The sequence below is a fragment of the Macaca mulatta genome, chromosome 20, assembly GCF_049350105.2.
Source record: "Macaca mulatta isolate MMU2019108-1 chromosome 20, T2T-MMU8v2.0, whole genome shotgun sequence".
NCBI lineage: Eukaryota > Metazoa > Chordata > Mammalia > Primates > Cercopithecidae > Macaca > Macaca mulatta.
The window spans coordinates 5,661,038-5,675,097 of NC_133425.1; the positions used below are offsets into that span (position 1 = coordinate 5,661,038).

Here is a 14,060-nt window from a genome sequence, read left to right on the forward strand (position 1 = left end):
TTCTTGAGGAGGAAGCCAACACCCAAGGTGGCAGAGTTGAGAAACCCAGAGAGGTTAGGGCCAACAGTACATGTGAGCCTTTGGGTACCAATCTGCCTGAAGCCCCTGACCTCTTAGTTAGGTTAAAATGTTCTCCATTTTTTGCTTAAGCCAGCTTGAGGGTCTGAGTTACCAGTATCAATCAAGAGAGTGCCAACCAAAACATGGGATTTTCAAACCTTTGTGTTCCTACTGTCCCCAGCCATCCAGGGCCTAAAGATGAGGAGCAGGGAGCACAGGGGGACAGCTGGAAATACAAGCATCAGCCCCCTCCCAGCCCTCCTGGCCATGCTCTTGCATGTGGTTTGTACACACACATGCCCTAATCAAAAGCAATCAGATTACTGCGCTTGGACCAGTTTGTGGGGGTCTAAAGCCTGGCAGGGGGCTCACCTCTGAGCTCCCCAAGGCAGTTCTGTTCCAAGTCTCCAACCAAACCAAGCCTGCGCCTGCTCCCCACCCCATCTATGGTGACGATGACCAAATATGTGAGCAAATCTCCACACTCATGGCCACTCCCTACCTGGATGGTCGGAGTTGAACGCGATCAAGCTGCAGCTTGATTTGATGTGGTTCCTGCATGAAGGGGCGGTTCCTGCTCTAATGTCACTGATCCAGGCCTGAAAACCAAGAGTAAAGAAGCATGTGATGAGAGACAGCGTTCCACCTCCACACATGCCTAAAGCAAGGGGTGGGGCATAATCCGGGGAACTCTAGCTCAAAGTTGTACCATTCGAGATGCATTCTTTTATTTACTTTTTCTTTTCTTTTTTTTTTTTTTTTTGAGACAGAGTCTCGCTCTGTTGCCCAGGCTGAAGTGCAGTGGCCGGATCTCAGCTCACTGCAAGCTCCGCCTCCTGGGTTCACGCCATTCTCCTGCCTCAGCCTCCCGAGTAGCTAGGACTACAGGCGCCTGCCACCTCGCCCGGCTAGTTTTTTTTTGTATTTTTAGTAGAGACGGGGTTTCACCATGTTAGCCAGGATGGTCTCGATCTCCTGACCTCGTGATCCACCCGTCTCGGCCTCCCAAAGTGCTGGGATTACAGGCTTGAGCCACTGTGCCCGGCCTACTTTTTCTTTTCTTTTTGAGACAGTCTCACTCTGTTGCCCAGGCTAGAGTGCAGTGGCGCAGTCTCGGATCACTGCAATCTCCGCCTCCTGGGTTCAAGTGATTCTCCTGCCTCAGCCTCCTGAGTAGCTGGGATTACAGGTGCCTGCCACCAAGCCCAGCTAATTTTTGTATTTTTAGTAGAGATGGGGTTTCATCATGTTGGCCAGGCTGGTCTCGAACTCCTGGCCTCAAGTGATCTGCCCGTCTCGGTCTCCCAAAGTGCTGGGATTACAGGCATGAGCCACCGCACCCAGCCGTGATGTATTACTTCAGATCGGGTCCCCACTCACGAAGTCCCTTAGAAAATGCAAAATGTGGGCAAGGTGCAGTGGCTTATGCCTGTAATCCCAGCACTTTGGGAAGCTGAGGTGGGAAGATCACCCTGAGGTCAGGAGTTTGAGACCAGCCTGGCCAACATGGCGAAACCCTATCTCTACTAAAAATACAAAAATTAGCCAGGCATGGTGGGGGGAGGCACTGACAATTCCAGCTACTCAGGAGGTTGAAGCAGGAGAATCGCTTGAACCCAGGAGGCAGAAGTTGCAGTGAGCTGAGATCATGCCACTGTACTCCAGCCTGGGCAACAGAGCGAGACTCCGTCTCAGGAAAAAAAAAAAAAAAGAAAGAAAGAAAAAGAAAATGCAAAATGTGGCCAGGCCTCCTCCAAGTACCAGGAGAAAAACACCCAAGCTCAGGGAAGGGAACCACCAAGGCCTGGCCTCATCAGGACACACCTCTCCACAAAGTCACATAAGTAAAAGGCACACCCCCAACCAAGGGGAGGCAGAAGAGCACTTTTCTGAAACTAAGATCTGCAAGGTCCACACATTTTCTCTGTTGTTGTCAAACCACCGCTCAGCACTCCTTCCTGCCCTCAATGACAGAACACCCACGTTTCCCAATCCACCCACCCATAGCACCCCGGAAACCACCTCCACCACCTGAAGTTTCTATATCAATGTTCACCTGCCATGGTTAGAGCATCAGTCCCACCCTATTATTTCTCCCTCCTGATTCATGTTTACTGTATAAACACAGTGACTGGAAATATCTGTGAAAAGACCAGATCACCTGTTCTCCCAACTCCATAACATAAACTGTTTTACGTTCTCCCTACAGTCTGTAGTTCCATGCCTATCTCTTTATGTTGCTGGACTAGGGCTCACCCAAGAGCAAGAACTGGGACCCCTCAAGTATTCTCCAGACCCCTCCAAGCAGTACTTAACTGCACTCAGAGCCACTAGCTGTCTTGATGCAAACCTAGGTACCTCCTCCTAACTTTTCTTTTTTTTTTCTTTTTTTGAGACAGTGTCTCACCCTGTTGCCCAGGCTGGTGTGTAGTGGTACGATCTCGGCTCACTGCAACCTCCACTTCCTGGGCTCAAGAGATCCTCCAGATCCTCCAACCTCAGCCTCCCAAGTAGCTGGGACCACTGGAGTGAGCCACCACGCCCACGCCTGGCTTTTTTTTTTTTAACTTGTTGTACAGAGGGGTTTTACCACATTGCCCAGGCTGGTCTCAAACTCCTGAGCTCAAAGCAGTCCACCCACCTCAGCCTGCCAAATTACTGGGAGTCACAGTGTCCAGCCCCTCCCCCTAAATTTTCAATGGCTCCCCACTGCATTCAGAATAAAACCCAACTTCTTCCGGTGGCCCTCAGGTTCTGCAGGACCACTCTGGACTCATCCGTCACCATGCTGCTCCGGCCATCCCCTCCATCCACTCATGTTCAGTTTCCATTTCTCCACCAGGCTTTCTCAATTCTCACCCTTCTGGCCTCAGCTGAAATGCTACCTACTCCAAACAGCCTTTCCTGACCACCCTACTGAGATTGGCCCCTCCATTCTCCATCCCAGCCCCTTATGTGTGTTCTTCGATGTCCTTATGAAAACCTCCAATGGCCGGGCGCGGTGGCTCAAGCCTGTAATCCCAGCACTTTGGGAGGCCGAGACGGGCGGATCACTAGGTCAGGAGATCGAGACCATCCTGGCTAACACGGCGAAACCCCGTCTCTACTAAAAACACAAAAAATTAGCTGGGCGTGGTGGCGGCGCCTGTGGTCCCAGCTACTCGGGAGGCTGAGGCAGGAGAATGGCGGGAACCCGGGAAGCGGAGCTTGCAGTGAGCTGAGATCTGGCCACTGCACTCCAGCCTGGGTGACAGAGCGAGACTCCGTCTCAAAAAAAAAAAAAAAAAGAAAACCTCCAATGCTCTTGTCTGTTGGCTTGCTGTCTCCCTCATGAGGCTACAAGTGCCACAGGGGAAGGAAAATGCCATTGTGTTCACCGCGATGTCTCCAGCAGCTTAGCACAGCATAAAGTGGGAGCAGAGGAAATATAGTCCAGACCACAAAAACGGAGCCTCTACCCAGACTGCCCTGACTTGCTCTGGGACCCTGATGGGGTTACTTGAGGTCAATTCCTAGGCCCAGGTATCGCAGGACACTCCCAGGCCTTACAAATAACACGGAAAGCGGCAGAGCAGAGCTGACATCCTCCAAGGCACACCTCTCATCAGTCCTCCTGCCCTTTCGGGGGTCCGAAGGGTCTCCCGGCACCTGCCTCAGCAATTCTTTGGGGCTCCACCTGCTCAGGCTTCCCCAGGCCCCACCCAGCCGTGGCAGCATCACCGAGATAAGGGAAGAGCTTGCGCCAGCAGCGAGAGGAGGAAGCACCGGCGGAAACCCGAAGGAGGGGCGCGTGCGGCCGAGGGGCTCCCTCCCCACCACTGACACACTCGGGCTCGCCGGGGCCAGAGGAGAGAGGGGCGTCTCCCCACAGCCCAGCCCGGGGCAGGGGCGACCGGGAGCGGCAGGGAGGAGGAGCCAGGCGCCGGCAGCGCCCCGAGCCCCGGCTCTCGGCGAGGCCGACCGGAAGCTAGAGGCGGCCTCGCAGGCCTGGGCCCCGACTAGGAGGGCTGCGCCGCCTCGGGGGTCCCGGGGCGAGGTGGGTGAGGCAGGCAGACCGCCAGGGTCACCGAGCGCCAGAGGGAGTCACGGGAGCGCTGGACTCTGCCCTCCGGAGGCGACGAAACGGCCCGGACGCCGGGGCCAGGGCCTGAAGGGGGTTCCCTGGGGATGGAGGGCTCGGGGGTCCAGGCGGCCCTCGGGGGGCCCCGTGTGGGGTCCGGGCAGGGGGAGGGGCAGCCGGCCGGGTCCCGAGGCGAGAGCGCCCGGTCCTCGGGCCGGACTCACCTCGCGGCGGGGCGGCCGAGCCTCCGTGTGCCGGAACTTGGACACCCTGAAGCGGTTCATGGCGACCGGGACGGCGGCGGACGCGGCTTCGAGGACCCCGGGCGTCGAGTCTCAGGTGCACGCCGAGCAACCGCGACTCCCGCTGCCTGGGCCCTACCCGGGACCCAATGCCGCGGTCACGCCCCCGGCACGCCCCACTGCCAATCGCAGCCGCCTCCGGGCGGCTCGGCCACGCCCCCGACCTCTCTCGTTTCGCTCGCTCACCGCCGGTCCCGCCCCCCGAGGCCACGCCCTGATATCGAGGGGACGGACAGGCGCGGGTGGGAGGTCACGTGGGGCGCAGCTGTCCGCCCACGTACCGTGTGGTGCTTGCTTGCGTGGGGTCTGGGTTGCAGCATCCGCGATTTTGTGTGCAGGATTTGCTGTGGAGTATTTGCGGTGTACCTAGCACGCCTTCCAGCACTATCTACCTCTTCCCGTAGAGAGGGAGAAATTAGCTCCATTTCGAGACAGGAAACCCTCCGCTAAAGGAGAATGTAAGCTGTTGGTCCCCAGCTCACACCAAGGGTAAGAGACAGAGGGGGAACAGGGGCCTAGGTAGACCGGCAAATCCCTGTCCGCCGGGCCTACTCAAAAGCCTCTGCATCGGGCCAGGCGCGGTGGCTCACGTCTGTAATCCCGGACTTTGGGAGACTGAGGCAGGAGGATCCCTTGAGTCCAAGAGGTCGAGGCTGCAGTGATCTGTGATCGTGCCACTGCACTCCAGCCAGGTGGACAGAAAGAGACCCTGTCTCTAAAAATAATTATAATAATAACTTTTAATTTTTATTTATTATTTATTTATTTCACACGGAGTTCCTGTCACCCAGGCTGGAGTGCAGTGGCGCAATCTCAGCTCACTGCAACCTCTGCCTCGCGGGTTCAAGCAATTCTCTTGCCTCAGCCTCCCGAGTAGCTGGGATTACAGGTGCACGCCACCACAGCCGGCTATTTTTTTTGTTTTTTGAGATGGAGTCTCTCTGTTGCCCAGTCTGCAGTACAATGGCACAATCTTGGCTCACTGCAAACTCTGCCTCCTGGGTTCAAGCAAATTTCCTGCCTCAGTATTCTGAGTAGCTGGGATTACAAGTGCCTGCCACCGTGCCTGGCTAATTTTTGTAGTTTTAGTAAGAGACGGGGTTTTACCATGTGGGTCAGGCTGCTCTCTAACTCCTGACCTCGTGATTCTCCCTCAGCCTTCCGAAATGTTGGGATTACAGGTATGCGCCAAGGCACCCAGCCATTTTTTTTGTGTTTTTAGTAAAGACAGGATTTCACCATGTTGGCCAGGCTGCTCTCTCAAACTCCTGACCTCAGGTGATTTACCTGCCTTAGCCTCTCAAAGTGCTGGGATTACAGGCGTGAGCTACAGCGCCCAGCCAAAAAAATGTTTTCAGTGTGCATTTTAATGAATAGTCAGTTCAGGGACAGGTAACTAGATCTAAGGAGCTTGTTGGCATTGAAGCCGGCCTCATTTATCCCTCTCCCACAGAAACTCTGATTTGTTGAAATCACTGATTTCCCAGAAGATTGACAGCAGGTTGGAAACTTCTTTCTTTGGCATCACAGTGAAAAATTGGGACGCATCATGAGCCTCTTCCAGGCTTTTCTGCAGGGTTTTTGCCCTCTTCTTCATCACTAGGCCCTTTTTCTTTCTGCTAATGTTACTTCCTTCAGTTGTACAAATTGTTTTTGAGTTTTCCAGAGTGAGGGCCTCATTACAATGAACTCTCAAATTCTTGTTTGTTATTAATTATTCTTGAAAACAGGACTTGTGAAATCCAAATCACTAATGCCAGGCAGCAGGCTAACCAGCCATCACTGTTTTGCTAGAATTTGACCTGCTATTTGATGGACAGCCATTCAGGGTAGAGAGGTGTCTTCCAGTACCCTTAAGACAAACAGTGGAGTTGTCTGCATTACTAGGAGTATAAAGAAACAAAGCTGGTTATTCACAGGTTTGTGGGACTGGGAGGAATATCGGAGGCCCTCCAGTTCAACTTTGCAATTCACAAAGTAATTTATTCTGCTTAAGTTTGTGGCAGCCGGAATACTCTGAACTCTTATGGAATCATTCTCTTCAGCCAGAAAGGGTCTGAGAACATGTGAGACGAGTGGTCACTCTCTAGACTACAGTCATTATTTTTTATTTTCTTGACACGAAGTTTCGCTCTTGTTGCCCAGGCAGGAGTGCAATGGCGGCAATCTCGGCTCACCGCAACCTCCGCCTCCCGGGTTCAAGCTATTCTCCTGCCTCAGCCTCCCGAGTACCTGGGATTACAGGCACGGAACACCACGCCTGGCTGATTTTTATATTTTTAGTAGAAACGGGGTTTCACCAGCCGGGCGTGGTGGCTCACACGTGTAATCCCAGCACTTTGGGAGGCTGAGGCAGGCGGATCATGAGGTCAGGAGATCAAGACCATCCTGGTCAACATGATGAAACCCCCATCTCTACTAAAAAAAAAAAAAAAAAAAAAAAAAAAAATTAGCTGAGCGTGGTGGCACACGCCTGTAGTCCCAGCTACTCAGGAGGTTGAGGCCGGGAAATCACTTGAACCCAGGAGGCGGAGGTTGCAGTGAGCCAAGATCGCGCCATTGTACTCCAGCCTGGTGACAGAACAAGACTCCATCTCAAAAAAAAAAAAGAAAAAAAAAAACCAAAAACGGGGTTTCACCTTGTTCGCCAAGCTGGTCTTGAACTCCTGCCTGGCCTTCCAAAGTGATCCGCTCGCCCGCATGGGCCTCCCAAAGTGCTGGGATTACTGGCATGAGCCACTGCGCCTAGCCCATTTTCTTTTTATTTTTGTAGAGATGCAGTCTCACTATGTTGCCCAGGCTGGTCTCCAACTCCTGGGCTCAAGTGATCCTCCTGCTTTGGTCTCTCAAAGTACTAGGATTAAAGGTGTAAGCCACCGTGCCCAGCCTTTTTTACCTTTAAAACAGAGATTCTTGCATTTTTCTTTTTTTTCTGAGACAAGGTCTCACTCCGTTGCCCTGATTGTACTGCAGCAGTGCAATCTTGACTCACTGCAACCTCTGTCTCCTGGGATCAGGTGATCGAACCTCCCATCTAAGTCTCCTGGACTACAGGTGCAAGCCAACACTCCCACCTAATTTTTTATTTTTCAATTTTTAAAAATGTTTTGTCGAGATGAGGTCTCATTCTATTGCTCAGGCTGGTCTCAAGCAATCCTCCCAACTTGGCCTGCCAAAGTGTGGGGATTACAGGCATGAGCCAATGCACCCAGCTGATTCTTGCATTTCTAAGGTTTGAAAAGCAATGCTTACATTTTTTCTTAGTTTGGGCAGAAGCACATTTACTGTGAGCCAAAGTCACTGTGGTTTATTGAAAAGGTTTTTCATTTGTTTGAGACAGAGTCTTACTCTGTTGCCCAGGCTGGAGTGCAGTGGTGTGATCTCCGCTCACTGCAACCTCCACCTCCTGAGTTCAAGCGATTCTCCTGCCTCAGCCTCCTGAGTAGCTGGGATTACAAGTGTGCGCCACTAGTCCTAATTTTTCTATTTTTAGTAGAGATGGGGTTTTGCCATGTTTACCAGGCTGGTCCTGACCTCAAGTGATCCACTGTCTCAGCCTTCCAAAGTGGTAGGATTACAGGCATAAGCCACTGTGCCCAGTCCAAAAAGATTTTTAGCAAATCATCAGGTTGGCCAGGTGCAGTGGCTCATGCCTGTAATTCCAGCACTTTGGGAGGCCGAGGCGGGTGGATCAAGAGGTCAGGAGTTCTATACCAGCCTGGCCAAGATGGCGAAACCCTCTCTCTCCTAAAAATACAAAAATTAGCTGGGCGTGGTGGTTGGTGCTTGTAATCCCAGCTACATGGGAGGTTGAGGCAGAGAACTGCTTGAACTCGGGAGGCGGAGGTTGCAGTGAGTTGAGATCGCGCCATTGCTCTCCAGCTTGGGCCACAGGGCAAGACTCTGTCTCAAAACAAAACAAAACAAACAAAAAAAGAAAACAAAGAAAATCATCAGGTGACTGGGCATGGTGGCTCACGCCTGTAATCCCAGTACTTTGGGAGGCCGAGGTGGGTGGATCACCTGAGGTCAGGAGTTCAAGACCAGCCTAGCCACCATGGTGAAACCCCGTCTCTACTAAAAATACAAAAATTAGCCAGGCATAGTGGCAGGCGCCTGTAATTCCAGCTACTCGGGAGGCGAAGGTAGGAAAATCAATTGAACCCGGGAGGCGGAGGTTGCAATGAGCCGAGATCACTCCATTGCACTCCAGCCTGGGGACAAAAGCAAGACTTCATCTCAAAAAAATATAAAGTAAAAAGAAAATCATCAGGACAGTGGTCCCACTGAATCCCAGGTGACCGAGGCACAGCTCATCCCCTTTCACAGGGAACTGCACCTGCTACAGACATCACAGACCAGCACATCTGGACCACACATTCCTCACCCGCTTGGAATTGTCCTATACTCTCTGTGAAGTATATGTGAAGTAAAGAAAATGCTACACTTCGAGAAATCATGCCCCTGAAGAGCTGGGCTGAAGCTCTTCTGCCCTCTGTAGAAGAGCTCTGAGCTCACATGGGAGAGCTGCAGCCATTGGCAGCCATGAATTTGGTCAGTTCCATTATACTTCAAATAATCAGTGGTTTCAGCAAGAAATCACGGAGACCCTCTTGTGTCCCGTTGCCTTCAGCCCAGCACTGTGGAGGAGCACCATTAAACTCCTTCCCAGCTCTCACAGACACACCCACAGCTCAGGAGTTGGGGAACAGGCTCAGTAGAATTGCTGGTCTAGTGAAATGAAGTGTGGAGGGGGAAACACTTACGACTTTGTGTGCCCTTTGCAAGTAACATTTATTTCTCCTTTCTGGTTTTTTTTTTTTTTTTTTGAGACAGAGTCTGTCGCCAAGGCTGGAGTACAGTGGCACGATCTCAGCTCACCGCAACCTCTGTCTCCTGGATTCCAACGATTCTCCTGCCTCAGCCTCCCGAGTAGCTGGGATTACAGGCGCATACCACCCTAGCCAGCTAATTTTTGTATTTTTAGCAGATACGGGATTTCGCCATGTTGCCCAGGCTGGTCTCAAACTCCTGAGCTCAGGCTATCTGCCCACCTCGGCCTCCCAAAGTGCTAGGATTACAAGCGTGAGCCACTGCGCCCGGCCTGTTTCTCCTTAAAGCTCACATTTTTGAGCTTCTGCCTGGAGAACATGTGGTCATATTCTGACTAGCACTGTGGATAGGTGTAGCTTGTGGCTCCTGCAGTCTTTGGCAACAAGCCTGGGATGGATCCATTTGTGTCTAGTCGCAGCAAAAGTCCTTGAAAGGCAGGGCAGCAGTTTGTACCCGTGGTAGTAATAAATGCTTGCCCTGCCTCTCTTTTGTTGTGAAAAGCAAATGAAAATAAGCATGAGAAAGTACTTCAGAAACTCTCAAGAGCCATATGCTTGAGAGATACTGATCACAATGACGACTGATAGGCATGTGATTTAAAGGAAAAGAAACACGGTTTTATTGTGAGAAGACCTGGGATTGGGTCTTGATTCACTCACTTACTAGCTATGTGGCCTTGGACAAGTCTTTTCATCTTGCAGAGCCTATTTTATTGTTTTTTTCCTTTGTAGGGGGTGTGTCTGTTTGTGAAAACGGGAATAGTCCTCCCCCTACCTACCTCATAGGGTTGTGCTCATATCAAAATAGAAAACAAAGCCAGGGAACAGTGGCTCACGCCTGTAATCTCAGCACTTTGGGAGGCTGAGGTGGGCAGATCACTTGAGGTCAGGAGTTCGAGACCAGCCTGGCCAACATGGCAAAACCCAATCTGTACCAAAAATACAAAATTAGCTGGGCGTGGTGGCGCATGTCTGTAATCCCAGCTACTCAGGAGGCTGACGCAGGAGAATCGCTTGAACTCGGGAGATGGAGGTTGCGGTGAGTTGAGATCGCACCATTGCACTCCAGCCTAGACAAGAGCAAAACATTGGCTTAAAAAATAATAATAATAAAGTCTAGCACCAAAAAGAGACCAGGCACAGGCCTGGGCTGCTCTCAGCTGGGAGTCTTTCCCATGTTTTTCTTTCTACCGTGTGGCAGGTCCCAAGGACTTTGTCCTTTCCTTTGGTAATTACCATCATCCACTCCACTCCACTCCTTAAGAGTTCTCTGCTTCATAACAGAAAATACTGGTTCCCCGACAATCAGCCTTCCTGCTATCCCTGAAAACCAGAACACACACACCCTTTTGACGTGGAGGATTTTTACCGTTCATCACTATGGGGAAATAGATGGGGGATAAACAAAAATTTAAAAAAAAAAGGGGGAAGTTACAACGGTGACAGTTTTCATATTACTGAGCTCTCCTCTAGTTCCTCACTCACTGTGAGGTAGTAAATGAAAGGCCTTTTGGCTCTTATTCTCAGCTTCTATTCTTGAAAGTTGTTCTTCTCAACCAGTAACATTCCCCCAACCCCCATTTCCCCTAAGTTTTGGGCTCCCTGTGTGTAAGTAACTGTGTCTGAGTTCTTAGTATTCTCAGTGCTTAGTGGAGCCTGGCACATGGGGCTAACGCAGACTGAGCACTGGCTATGCATCAAGTACTATAGGACGCCTTTACATGATTTCACTCAGATCACCCTTTGAGGTCATTACTATATTTTGTGTTGTTTTGAGACAGAGTCTTGCTGTGTTGTGCAGGCTGGAATGCAGTGGTGTGATCTCGGCTCACCGCAACCTCCACCTCCCAGGTTCAAGTGATTCTCCTGCCTCAGCCTCCCCAGTAACTGGGACTACAGGTAAGTGCCACCACACTTGGTTAATATTTTTTCTTTTTTTGAGAAGGAGTCTCACTCTGTTGCCCAGGCTGTAGTGCAGTGGTACAATCTCAGGTTACTGCAGCCTGGGTTCAAATGATTCTCGTGTCTCAGCCTCCCAGGTAGCTGGGATTATAGGCACGTGTTTTTTTTTTTTTTTTTTTGGAGACGGAGTCTCATTCTGTCACCCAGGCTGAAGTGCAGTAGCACAATCTAGGCTCACTGCAACCTCCACCTCCCAGGGTCATGTGATTCTCCTGCCTCAGCCTCCTGAGTAGCTGGTATTACAGGTGCACACCATCACACCGAGCTAATTTTTTGTGTATTTTTAGTAGAGACAGGGTTTCACTATGTTGGCCAGACTGGTCTCGAACTCCTGACCTTGTGATCTGCCCACCTTGGCCTCCCAAAGTGCCGGGATTACAGGCGTGCGCCACCGTGCCTGGCCTCATTTTTGTATTTTTGTAGTGACAGGGTTTCACCAAGTGGCCCAGGCTGGTCTTGAACTCCTGACCTCAGGTGATCCACCTGCCTCAGCCTCCCAAAGTGCTAGGATTACTGGCATGAGCCACTATGCCTGGCAATTTTTGTACTTTTTAGGAGAGACGGGGTTTCACCGTGTTGGCCAGGCTGGTCTAGAATCTCAGGTGATCCTCCCACCTCAGCTTCCCAAAGTGCTGGGATTACAGGCGTGAGCCACCACACCGGGCCGAGGTCGTTACTATTAAGTCCTGGCTTATTTATTTGAGATATGGTCTTCATTTGTCACCCAGGCTGGAGTACGGTAGCACAATCATGGCCCATTGCAACCTCAGCCTCCCAGGGTAAAGCAATCCTCCCACCTCAGCCTCTCAAAGTGCTGGGATTACAGGCGTGAGCCACCGTGCCTGGCCTATGTCCCCATTCTAGAGAAAAGGAAACAGAGGAACAGAGTGAAGTTGCCCAAGGACACACAGATGGTAAGTGGCACAGCTAGAATTCATTCCCAGGCAGTCTGATTCCAGAGTTATACTTTTTTTTGAGAAAGTGTCTTGCTCTGTTGCTCAGACAGCAATGCAGTGGCACTATCATAGCTCACTGTAGCCTTGAACTCCTGGACTCAAGTGGTCCTCCCACCTCGGTCTCCCAAATAATTGGGACCACAAGCATGTGTCACCATGCCTGGCCAATTAAAAAATTTTTTTTTGTAAAGACGAGGTCTTGCTATGTTGCCAAGGCTGGTCTTGAACTTCTGGGCCCAAGTGATCTTCCCACCTCAGCCTCCCAAGGTTCAGGGATTTACAGGCATGAGCCACCATGCCTAGCACAGAACCCATACTCTTTTTCTTTATTGTTAAGATGGAGTCTCACCCTGTTGCCCAGGCTGGAGTGCAGTGGCACAATCTCAGCTCACTGCAACCTCCACCTCCTGGGTTCAAGCAATTTTCCTGCCTCAGCCTCCCAAGTAGCTGGGATTACAGGCACCTGCCACCACACTCAGCTAATTTTTGTATTTTTAGTAGACAGGGTTTCACCGTGTTGGCCAGGCTGGTCTCAAACTCCTGACCTCAGGTGATCCACCCGCCTTGGCCTCCCAGAGTGCTGGGATTGCCAGGTGTGAGCCATTGCGCCCTGCCCAGAACCCATACTCTTAATCACTATGCTGGTCATTTAAGTATTTGCTGAATGTATTAAAGAACTCTTTTGCTCACCTCCCAACACCCTTGTTCATCTCAGTCCACTCCATTCCGTAGCCCAACTCTCTTCAACTATTACTTGCAATTTACGAAAGCTTGCTCACTGTTCTTCAAAGGACTGGTGGTTTTTAATCTTCGAGTCTCAATGCCTGTGGAGAATTTGACAAAAGCTATGGGTATCTACCCAAATTAACATCCACGTACACAAAAATTTGGTGTAACAATGCTGGGAGTAGGGGGGAGGGGGAGTAGCACAGATTCCCAGGCTTTGGGGATGGGGGCAAAGATTTATGAGCACAGATTGTTTTAAACCCAACCAAGAATCCTCAGGTTTTCTTCCTGGTGCTTGAGGTGGTGATGATGGTGGGAGTGTGAAAATTGGAAGTCCTTTGCAAGACTAACCAGGTCAGGTCTCCCTTCCTAGCCGCATCTTACCACATTTTTTCTTTTTGAGACGGAGTTTTGCTCTTTCACCCAGGCTGGAGTGCAGTGGTGGGATCTTGGCTCCCCGCAACCTCCGCCTCTGGGTTCAAGCGATTCTCCTGCCTTAGCCTCCCGAGTACCTGGGATTACAGGTGTGTGCTACCATGCCTGGCTAATTTTTGTATTTTTAGTAGAGTCGGGGTTTCACCATGTTGGCCAGGTTGGTCTCACACTCCTGACCTCGTGATCTGCCCACCTCGGCCTCCCAAAGTGCTGGGATTACAGGTGTGAGTCACTGCGACCGGCCTCATCACATACTCTTAAATTTACGGCTTAAACACACTTTTTCATCGATGTCCAATTTGAATCTTACCTCTCAGAAGCCCTGACATCCCAAACTTCCTCTCCCCCATTTTAGAAATGGAATGACTCCTTCACTTTGTATGCCTGTAACAGTGCTTATTCCTATGATAGCATTTAACATTATTAGTTGGTAAGGAGCCTCTCTCGGGTCATTTGTTTGCTCCTCCCGAGCAAAGATGGTGTATCATGCATCGTTGTATCCCCGATATTCTAGAACATGCATGACACACAGTAGGCGCTCACAAGTTTTGCTAATTTAGTTTTTGGGCAGCACGGCTCCCATTCTGAACCAGCAAGTTCACTGCAGGTTTGGAAAAGGCTAACATGCTTAAGGAGAGAGCTAAGGTTGCCGCGGTGGCTCTCGCCTGTAACCCCAGCACTTTGGGAGGCCGAGGTGGGTGGATCACGAGGTCAGGAGTTCCAAGAC

The 14,060-nt window shown here is 51.0% G+C and overlaps 2 protein-coding genes and 1 long non-coding RNA gene across 16 annotated transcripts in view; 2 read left to right on the forward strand and 1 right to left on the reverse strand.

Annotated features, from left to right (window-relative positions):
* The window catches only part of CORO7 (coronin 7), a 75,866-nt gene that overhangs the window by 61,137 nt on the left and 669 nt on the right, over positions 1-14,060 (reverse strand). For 13 of the 14 annotated variants that reach the window (XR_013411458.1, XR_013411457.1, XR_013411459.1 and 10 more), the window contains exons 1-2: positions 4,345-4,483; positions 563-659 (exon numbers count right to left, since the gene is read on the reverse strand). Coding sequence is in view for 8 of the 14 variants with exons in the window: in XM_077985390.1 (XP_077841516.1) it covers positions 563-659; positions 4,345-4,404 (157 nt within the window). In the remaining 6 variants the exon portion in view is untranslated. Of the gene's footprint in view, positions 1-562; positions 660-4,344; positions 4,484-12,862; positions 12,997-14,060 lie in introns of those variants that run through there. The other variant, XM_077985392.1, reaches the window with a different exon arrangement.
* The window catches only part of LOC144337859 (uncharacterized), a 116,826-nt gene that overhangs the window by 39,642 nt on the left and 63,124 nt on the right, over positions 1-14,060 (forward strand). The gene's annotated exons all lie outside the window — the stretch shown is intronic.
* On the forward strand, positions 3,815-12,134 carry LOC144337865 (uncharacterized). The gene is made up of 3 exons (XR_013411497.1): positions 3,815-4,096; positions 11,036-11,153; positions 11,945-12,134. It is a non-coding gene; the product is annotated as an uncharacterized LOC144337865 (long non-coding RNA).